Source organism: Pangasianodon hypophthalmus, chromosome 30 (genome assembly GCF_027358585.1).
Source record: "Pangasianodon hypophthalmus isolate fPanHyp1 chromosome 30, fPanHyp1.pri, whole genome shotgun sequence".
Classification (NCBI taxonomy): Eukaryota; Metazoa; Chordata; class Actinopteri; order Siluriformes; family Pangasiidae; genus Pangasianodon; species Pangasianodon hypophthalmus.
In genome coordinates, this window is record NC_069739.1 from 9849068 (window position 1) to 9859533 (window position 10466).

Consider the following 10466-nt stretch of genomic DNA (forward strand, 5'->3'; position numbering starts at 1 on the left):
GTGTACTATTGACTATAATTCAGTATGGAAATGACCAAGACCTGATTGAATAACTTGTCTTGACTGGCCATTTTTTCACCTAAACAAATACAATACTGTACAGTACAATATTAAATTACCCAATTAACTGAACACAGTAAAAGGGCCATCCAGCCCCAACCATTCTCATCTGTCAGACACCCTTCATTAAGTTCCCTAATTATAATTACAGATTTTGTTATTCTACTTCATGCATACTGATATGCGGTTTTCCTCTGTGATGCAGAATAAGGTCACGACTGATGGCCAGAGCGGTGAGAGAGAATTATACTTGGATATCGCTTACCTCAATTAATATTCATTACTAGTTTTTATGATCTAATCTGATATTTGCATGCCATCACAGAACAATTACAAATTTTCTCTGCTCTTGCTATGACTGTGAGATGACCAACATATCAAGGACACACAACACTTCAGCTACAGGCAACGTGCCAAGTGAAGAGATGCTGTACTAAGTATGACAGTAAAGGTTAGGAAGTGCATCCTCTGTGTACGTACACTTCAAATTTTCAAAACAAATCAAGACACTGTACATAAACTAGAAAACAGTAAATGAGGTCTGTAATGGGGTGAGGTCATAAAGGTCAATAAGGTTGAAAAAGCACCGAATATATACAGTAACAGACTAGATTAGGGAGACATTTAGAGTAGAGTGTTATCACAGAGCCAGAGGCCCACATTGACCCACCAGTACACACACACACACACACACATGGACCAAGAAAGAATTGTGAGAACTGGTGGCAGTTGTATATGTGTGTGTATTATGTGTCAGTACCTGAGGGCTTGCTTGATAATTCAGTAGTGACATGATTCAGCATGCTTTTACTTCTTTCATGGCCTGACACATACATGTCAAACATGCACACATACACATATTCTGAATAAACTGATATGTTTTACGTACTGTGGAAATTAATTTCAGAAGTGATCTTGGCATGGTTCATTTTAAGCCGAGTCAACATCCTGGTCTAAAAGGCTAATGCACATGCTGGCGTTGCCATGACAACTGATCCCCTCTGTTTCAGCTGACCTCTCTTTTTCAACAGACTGATAGAACTCAGCATAAACATTATCATTTTCATCATTATCACCCCCCCCCCCCCCACACACACACACACACACACACACACACACACACACACACACACACACACACACAGACATAAGTAAGGCAACCATCATTCAAAGAGATTCTAAATAATTCTGCCAAGCCATTCAGTAGAGTACTATGAGTCATCAATAATTGCAATACACTAAATTTTTCTACATTTATAGACAATTTATATATAGGTCACTATGGAAACCTGCTCAGAATCCTACTCTTTTGCAGTTACAAATAAGTCTGGAAACCAGAGAAAGAGAAAGAAATTGTGTTAGTAAAACATTCATTTTCGTATGGCTTGCTGGAAGTAAATTTTCACTGTATTTCCACACCTCTATATTAAGTGATTATCTTACAGAAATGATTTGATAAAAATAAAATACACACAATGAGATTGAGCACACTATGATTATTCAAGTGCTGATAAAAAAGATCTCACTTTCATATTTACTATAATTATTCATGATATTGATGTAATGGAAATCAAGCATTTTTAAAAAAAAAAAAAAAAAGACATGTTAAGTTCAGATTTTCACACAATCCTAGAAATACACCATAGATGTAATTGCTCAATATCAATCTAGTTATGCTCGTTTTACAATCGGATTAGACCATTACTTTGATGAATAATGCCGGAAAATATTTTTAATTGAAACCCTCACTGCCCTTAGCTTCTCTTTTCTATTCTTCTCCTTATCTCTGCTTTTTTCCTCCATGGATTCATCCTCCATCTATTTTTCTCTTCAAAATAAATAGACTTAGTACTTCTAACTAGTATAGCTCAGTCATGCATTTATCCAATTTGCCAATCATGATGCTGCAGTGCAATGCATAAAATCGTGCAGATACATGACAAGAGCTTCGATGAATGTTCACATCAAACATCAGAATGGTGGGAAATGTGATTTCAGTGACTTGGCATGGTTGTTGGTGCCAGATGGGATGATTTGAATATTTCACCCCTAATTGTCTCTGGAGTTTATACAGAATGGTGCTCAAAACAAACAAAAAAAACATCCTCAAGCGGCAGTTCTGAGAGAGGTCAGCGGAGAATGGCCAGACTGGTTTTAGCTGACAGGAAGGATACAGTAACTCAACAATTCTTTACATCCATGGGGTACAGAAGAGCATCTCAGAACAAACAAAACGTCAGACTTGAGGCGGATGAGCTACAACAGGAGAGGACCACATTGGATTCCGCTCCCGTCAGTCAAGAACAGGAATCTGAGGCTGCAGGGAGCACTTTACTCACCGAAGCTGGACAGTTTTAGATTGGAATATACAAAAACGCAAACCAGAAATCACACAGAAGGACATGCTAAAAGCATAATAGTCGTATTGACACACACTGTAGATCATATGTTGAGTCATAATGCTGGATTAAACACACATGATGAAATCATGTGTTGAATCAGGCAAAAAAAAAAATAATAATAAGTTCACTTACTGCCCAGAAGGCAGTGTGAAAAAAGAAGCAGCAGTACCACAACAGGCTGGTAGAGAAGAGATGTGATGGAGCAGACATCAAAGAGAAATGCATTTGAAAGAGATCTAGGTAAACCTGCTAACAGCTTGGGGATTTCTAGGAGGAAAGGCATGAAAATGACATAATAACCATGGGACATTTCAGCTCCCACTTTCTGTCTCATTCAATCTCCTTCTCCCTTTTAACTCTAGCCAGTGTAGTATGGTTTGGATAATGCCATTGCTATAAGTGTTGCTGAATAATACAGTGCATGTCATGGTTTTTTCCATTATTTCAACTTTTTTCATAATTTTTACCTTATAATCAAAGTGCATGTGTTTTAGTGTGTGCATGTGTCATAGTAGTACTGAAGAAATCCCAGACTGATACTCAGTGTCTTTTTACTCCTTGTATATGGACAGGTTTTTTACAGGCATTCATACTAGAAAGCTGAATGGGGCAGCAGTAATGAAACTGTTTTCTGTGTTTTTCCATGGTTACTCACTATGAAGACACATAAGGTCAAGCAAATAATACCTTTTTTTAATGTTCAAAATGAACATAAGGCATATACAATTCCAGAAAGATGCACTATGTCCAGCTTTATATTTATTTGTAGCATGTTATACCAAGTTCTGTGCTATTATTTTTTTATGATTAATTTTTTATGAAACCTGCTTTGACAATGATATCCCTAATGACTCCTGCCTTGTGAAAGAAAATCTGGTATTTTTATTTTATAATATCCGATTTCACACTAACAAAATGCTAAAGAGTTGAGATAATTATGCTTTTATTTAACACACAATAAAAACAGCAAATGAGCCAATTGACGTACAAATTTGATATTGACTGACACCCTGGAAGCCCCGCCCTTCCCCTCAGCTCACATTAGTAATCATTCTGCGCTCATCTTGACTTGATTTTCCCACTTGAAAGATGCACTGAGGTGTCATCCTCGCTTTCTGTCAAGGTTAATGGAGAAAGATTTTATTAACTCAAAAACATTCAATGCAAGTTTGACTTAGCTAAAATTAAACAAATATATGGTTAACATCAGTTAACTGTATTTATTAGGAATGCCACAGAAAATTTTCAACCAAATATGATCAAAACTTTTAAGGCTAAAAACAAAAAAACTGATAATTTTTTACAAAAAATCAATGGGCCTACTATTAATACAAATAATTTCAGTGGTAATAATTAGGGCTGCCTCAAAATAGATATTGGTATGTACTGGTATCTGATATAAAACCCACTCTTCTCCACTGCAACTATATTAAGTCTGTTGCATTCATGACAGTTTGGCAATAACATTTAAGTGATTGATATATGGGAATTTGCTTGTCTTGGCTAAGAGAGGACATGGCTGTCAGCAGGGTTTCTAGTAGCTCATAAACTATTGTTCCTTTAATTAGTTAACAGTTAATATCTCTCTAAAAAAAAAAAAATACCGGAAATTTAGACTTACCAACTCATAACTGATAATTAAATGCTGGAGTTTCCGAATCTTTTTTAAAATGGAAGTGAACTGTTGCCCTTTCTCCTGTTAAGAAAGCATATAGAAATGCAGCTGAGACATATACAATATGGAATGACTGAAGTCTTGATACAACGATATTCATTTTGGTATCAGTATCAGAAAGTGTCAAAAAAAACATGTCATACTCAACAGGGTTGGAAGGTGGCTGGAGGTGGATATGTTCATATTCAGAAACAGAAGAAAGTACCAATGAGATCTCTGTATATTAACAGACCTTAAAATGACACATTTTTATTGAAATACAATTCTTATGTGTCTCACATGAGTAAAGTTATAGGACAAAAAGTGTAATTTTTTTCATGCAGCTTTAAGACTATGAACATATCTCTCTCTCTCTCTCTCTCTCTCACACACACACACACACACGAGTTAGAATCACATGGGAACTTAATTGCACAATGCATCTTCTCCACCCCATAAATTACCAAAGCCCTGTTTACACCATAATAGTACAGTTTATCCTGCTTTGCGTGCAATATATTTAGTAACATTAAAGTGAATTATTAAATTTTAGCTCGACTGTCTAATGTTATCAGTGCTAAATAATTGTGTGTGCACAATGTGTGTGTTTAAAATAGTGCTGAGTTGTGTTTAAGGTTACAAACTGATTAGAGACCAGGCTACTCCCACTGCGCTGTTTAATCATGATAATCCACATGGCACCTTCACTATTCAATAAACCACAACAATAACAAAATAATGAGCATACACAAACTGCGGATCATCTTACGTCCCTGTAATGACTGCCAAATAGGTAATTTCTACACCCTCACTCTTTTTGATCAGGGCGGTGGTCTGTGATGTAATGTCTCAACTTTGGGAGTGTACTGGATGCATATTCCGGCTTCTACTAGGTTTATGGTCAACATGTACTACCAAAACTTCTAAATATTAGTTAATAAATAGCCTTGTCTGTTAGAACCAGAGCTGTGTTAAGTCATTAATCAACAATGACTTCCAGTAAAACAGACTCGCTTACACACACCTGGACATCTGAAGAAATTCCAGCATATAGTGCAGAGTTGTAGTCCTTGTCTTGAGGCTAAACTGTTCAAACATCACGGATCTGTTCTGTGCACAAACCATGTCCCGGATGAGTGGTAGTTGTCAGGCAAAAATACAGACTGGAACACTGTGTTAGAATGGTGTATATTAGATTTGACCAGGATACTTGAAAAAAAAAAAACATGGTGCTAGGTTATTAAATCACCATACATTAATTAGCAAATGAGTAATGGTCCAATACTGGCTCACAATTGCTATTTCATGACACCGTGCAAAGACAGTGATGAACTCATCTGAATCTGGCTGCCAAACTACAGCTACAAGTCACCTTTGATGAGAACATGTCTCAGGCATGATCTGAAGCATTATTCACAGCTGGGCCACCTTTGAGCCGAAACTAAAATGCCACACAACGATCCGGGCAATTTTGCCCCAGATTCCAAACACTGTAAATCATTTCTAAATGGCTGCTTACAGCACACAGTACCTTTGTCAGTGCCATAACTGGCACATACACTAAATAGTGTGGTGAAAATTCACCTGTAAAATGAAAAATCACTACCAACACTTGAATGTACTCAAGTAAATATTTTATTCAATCAACAATTGCTCACGAGCCCGTGTAGCCACTCTTACCTTACCAACATACCTTACCTCAGAGTGCTACAATGGTTGAGACAGAAGATTGGAGTATATATGGTTATTTTTATTCATTTCGTAAAAGACAAAAAAAATCATCTTCCTACTGGATGACAGAGTACACTGATTATCATATCTTAACATACCTGCTACCCCCATCTTCCTCATAATCATCTTCTTCCCATCACGTATGTGGACACCTGACCATTACACCCACATGTGTTTGTTGAACATCCAATTCCAGATTTATTCCCCCTTTGCTGTTATAATAACTTCCACTCTTCTGGGAAGGCTTTTTTGGAAGGCTTTAGATTTTGGAGCGTGGCTGTGGGGATTTGTGTTCATTCAGCCACAAGACCATTATTGAGGTCAGGCACTGATGCCAGGCGAGGAAGTCTGGGGTGCAGCTGGCATTCAAGTTCATCCCAAAGGTGGTCAGTGTGGTTGAGGTCAGGGCTCTGTGCAGGACACTCAAGTTCTTCCACTCCATCTTTGGCAAACCATGTCTTCATGGAGCTCGCTTTGTGCACAGGGGCACTGTCATGCTGGAACATGTTTGGGCCCCTTAGATCCAGTGAAGGGAAATTGTAATGCTACAGCATACAAAGACATTCTATACAATTATGTGCTCCCAACTTTGTGGCAACAGTTTGGGGAAGAACCACATATGGGTGTGATTGTCAGGTGTCCACAAACTCGAATGGTTGATGCTGAGAATGACTCATATTTGTGCCAAAAATGAGTCACTCTCAGCATCAACAATTATTGAGAAACCCTTTTATACAACAGAGCTCTAGGAACTGGATCCAAGAGTGAGAAAACTGTAGTTACACCAAAGATTAAAGGTGCATTAGGAAAGTTTTTTTTTTTTCCAAGATTGTTAGGTGAGTTTGACATTTGAATGGTTTTCATTGCTCCTTGAGCCCACTTCCCCCATTCCCCCATGTTCACAAAGCTCCGCCTCCAGGATCTTAGGTGGCCCATAGAGCATAGTGTTTATACAATGATCTTCCAGTTTATTGTACAATTATGGAATAAAAAAATCACTTATGGCACCTCAAAAGCATGCATATCTGTCATTTAACTTTCACTGTTTTATTGTCAGTGGCAATTATCTATTTCCTTATATATATGAAAGAAATGAAAAGACTTGTGCAAGGACTTGCAGGGCAAACACTTCCCAACTCTTCAGAAAAAAAAAGAAAACCTACCTTGTTAGAATATGGAGGCCTAGCCAGATTAATCCCGTCCCTAACGAGTTTATCCCTGATCATGATCTTCAGCTTCAGTTTCGGGTAGACCACAAGCTCCCGGTTCCGGAGGGTCAGGTTCCGGTGTGATCCCGTGCACGTCATCTCGATTTGATCCGTCCACGACCTGGATCCCCTCAGGCTTGGGATCAGCGGCTCTAATGTGAAATAAAGCCCCGAGGCGGCTTGCTTGTCCTCGTTTTTAAGTCTTGTCACGGCGTCGTGAATCCGCTGTCGGTGGTGCGGTATGAACACGCCGATGGCGTCCAGGTCGGGGTCGCCGATCTGTTTACAAACTTCCAGGTCGTCGTAGCCGTTATCCACGAACGCTTCGGCATACTGGCAGAGCTGGAGCGTTTTCAGCCACTCGTACACGATGCTGGGGCCGGTGCTCATCATTTTGTCACAGAAATGTAAGATGTGTGTAGACAAACCTGAATTAGGAGGCTACCTGGGGGTACACCAGGGTACCCTAACCCAGCTCTACACGTGTGTGTATAAAGGTGTCGGGCTCACATTTTGCTCTTTCTCCTCGACATTTTACCCAGTGTGCAGGCTACCAAAACAGCTGTCAAATGCGTTAGCTTGTGGAACTGAACTAAAAACAAATGCCAGTCGAGGGAAATAAGATATCCATAAGCGACGGGAGCGAGAGACACAAAGTATCACGCCAAGCTAATGTTTCTCTCCTCTACGCTCGTTACATCCAAAATGCTCTTTTCGTATTTGAAACACCGCTCAGGTTGTATTTTTAAAAAATTCTCTTAACATCCGATTGAAATGTCTTCAGAGCACACAGAAAGAACCTGGGAACGCCTCCTTCCGCCAAACCGGCTCTGTGAATATTCCCCGTTAACCTGCTTCACATTTGTTGTTGTTGTTTTATTGACAGTGTGACGCCGAATAGCAGCAGCTGAAGTGTCGCTTTCAAACAGTCCAAAAACAAACAGCATTCCCGTTTCCTTACAGTTCCTTCATCTCCTCCTCCTGCGCTTGTAAGAGTTTCAGTTTGGCAACTTTTTTTTAATTACTTTTTTTTTTTTATCTTTATTTTTTTTTTTATCTTGTAATCCGCCTCCTTTTGGAAAAAAAGAAGCGCGTACACGCTCGGGACTCGCCGCCGCTGATTGATGAGCAGTGCAGCGCGAGCTCCCGCGACAACGGCGTGTTTCCGTGACAGCCGCGCAGTCAAACACAGCGTTGCATAAGCAGACCTAGTCTCGGTTGTGTAAATTCTTCTGCGGTCAGATCTGGAAAACTTTGCCTTCTTTTTCAGGAGCAGAAAAGTCCACCACGCGCGCTCACGGTAAGGCGTTATTTCCTGCAAGTGTCTGTCTGCTTATTCCCGGGTGCATCCCTGGAACGTGCGTTCATGGTTCGGTCGCGGTTTTAGTGCGCCCCCTGTCGGTATTGATATGTGTCGCTCAAGCCAGCCTCATGACAGGGCACGGAGCTCGTACTCTAGCCCCTCTCTCAGTGGTAGGGTAGGGGTAACAGCAGGGCATGATTTGACCAGTCTTGTTTGGGGATGGAGTCAAAATGTCAGGGTGTGATGTGTATATATTCTCAGCAGTTTTTGTACATTTTTATCGTAACTTATTTTAATACTCTTCTGCTGGTATATTGTCTCTTGTCTGCTGCTGTTACACTGGAATTTCTCACATGTGATTAAAAAAGCTTTATCTTATCTTATCTTTTACCATCAGGCTTGATGATGAAATATAATATTTGTATCATAACAAAGAACTGCAGGCTCCCTGCCATAGCCTTTACTCAGCCATCCACAAGGACAGTAAGTGTTCTTGTACCTCAATACTATCCTGTAGACATGTACATGTAATTAATGAATTAATCAATCTATCTATTTATTTTTTTAAATTTATTTATTTTTGACCATATGCAGCTAAACCAGGAGTGTCAGTCTTCAAATTCAGCATTTTTGGGAGGGCCGTAATTTAAGCCTATTAAAAGTTTTAACCTTTATGTAACATATCGATTAACACCAATAACCTAGGCTCTGAAATTAGAATTGGACATTTGTAGGAAAAAGAAAAGCTAACAGAAACTTTATGTATATGCACTATAATATGATAACAGTTATTATACTGATTAAGGAAGGTATTCTTGTTTAATCACATTTTATTGGCTACCAGCTACTATGATGAGAAACAGGATTCTCCAGTGGTGATCATGCATTTTCCCATTACTTTTTGAAAGCTACCAGCCAAAGCACTACACTGTAATCATAAAGATGAGAACTGATGAAGTTGCCTGCTAGAAGTTTACTGCAGTAAGAGGAAAAGAAAAGTAGATCAGGATTTAAGATGTAAGGTGTCATGTCCCACTATTATTAAACATGCTTTTTAAAAAACATTCTATTGGAGCTGTTATAAAGGTATTTAATGTTATTGTGATTAATATGCAAAATTGTTTAAATTGTGCCAAAAACTGATTACGAAAACAATCACAGTTTTATTTGTTTGTTTGTTTGTTTGTTTATATCCTCATCATAGCAAAAGTAATTCCCCCTACAGGGCACATACACACAGGATCAGAGTCCTAAGCCACGTATTTGTAAATACTTTTAATATTTTGATAGTCTTTTCTGAATAGAATATGCCATTGCTTAGATTTTGTTCATGTCATAAATAAATACTTACAGCTTTAAAATGCCTTTGTATCCTTTCACTAGCTTTTCCTGGATGATACCAAGGGGAAGAACTTTGTCACTGGCTTTAAAGATACTAGACTTCTTTTAATGAAAGACAAAAATACATGCACCACCTAGGGTGAAATTGACGAAATCAAGTACATAAAAGTTACAGTGGAAATACCTATGACAATTTATTGAAGTTTATTGTGAGATCTCTATGTCTATGTGCCGATTGCTGAGAGATATGCAGACATTAATGTCAAGAATATTGCATTATTTTCTTGCTAATACATTGACAGCAGTTCAGCACTTACTATTTAAATAGAGTTTAGCTTATGATTTATATATATTTTAGTTTATTGTGTGTGATTTACATGTCATCTACAGTATTAATAGTTTACCAGTTTAATATTTGCTCACACATGCTGATCTTTATGGTTCTCTAATTTTACTTCATCTTCCACATTTTTGAATAACAGTAAAGACATCATAGCTTCCTTCTGTTTGAGATTCTAATATTTTATTATACATTTTTATTAGTACTGGTCCACTAATTTGATTGGACAAGTGGCATTCCAATACTGCTTAAGTAACTGCCTTTTGGTTTGATGACATCTTTTGGCATTATTTCAACTAGCTTCACGAGGGAACCCTTTGAGATGCTTGTTCAGCAGTGAAGAAGTAAATTCCCTACATGAACACTTGTTAGCTCCTTTTATTTATGGTCAGTTTCAAATACTTCCATGCTACACTATGTGGCCAAA

General features: G+C 38.4%; 1 protein-coding gene across 3 annotated transcripts in view; it reads right to left on the reverse strand.

Annotated features, from left to right (window-relative positions):
• sash1a (SAM and SH3 domain containing 1a) overlaps nt 1–8444 on the reverse strand; it is a 292702-nt gene extending 284258 nt beyond the window's left edge. For 2 of the 3 annotated variants that reach the window (XM_026918135.3, XM_026918133.3), the window contains exon 1: nt 7011–8435. In XM_026918135.3, coding sequence (XP_026773936.2) covers nt 7011–7448 — 438 coding nt within the window. In that variant the 5' untranslated portion in view covers nt 7449–8435. Of the gene's footprint in view, nt 1–7010 lie in introns of all 3 variants that reach the window. The other variant, XM_053231741.1, reaches the window with a different exon arrangement.
• Between the last annotated feature and the right edge of the window lie 2022 nt (nt 8445–10466).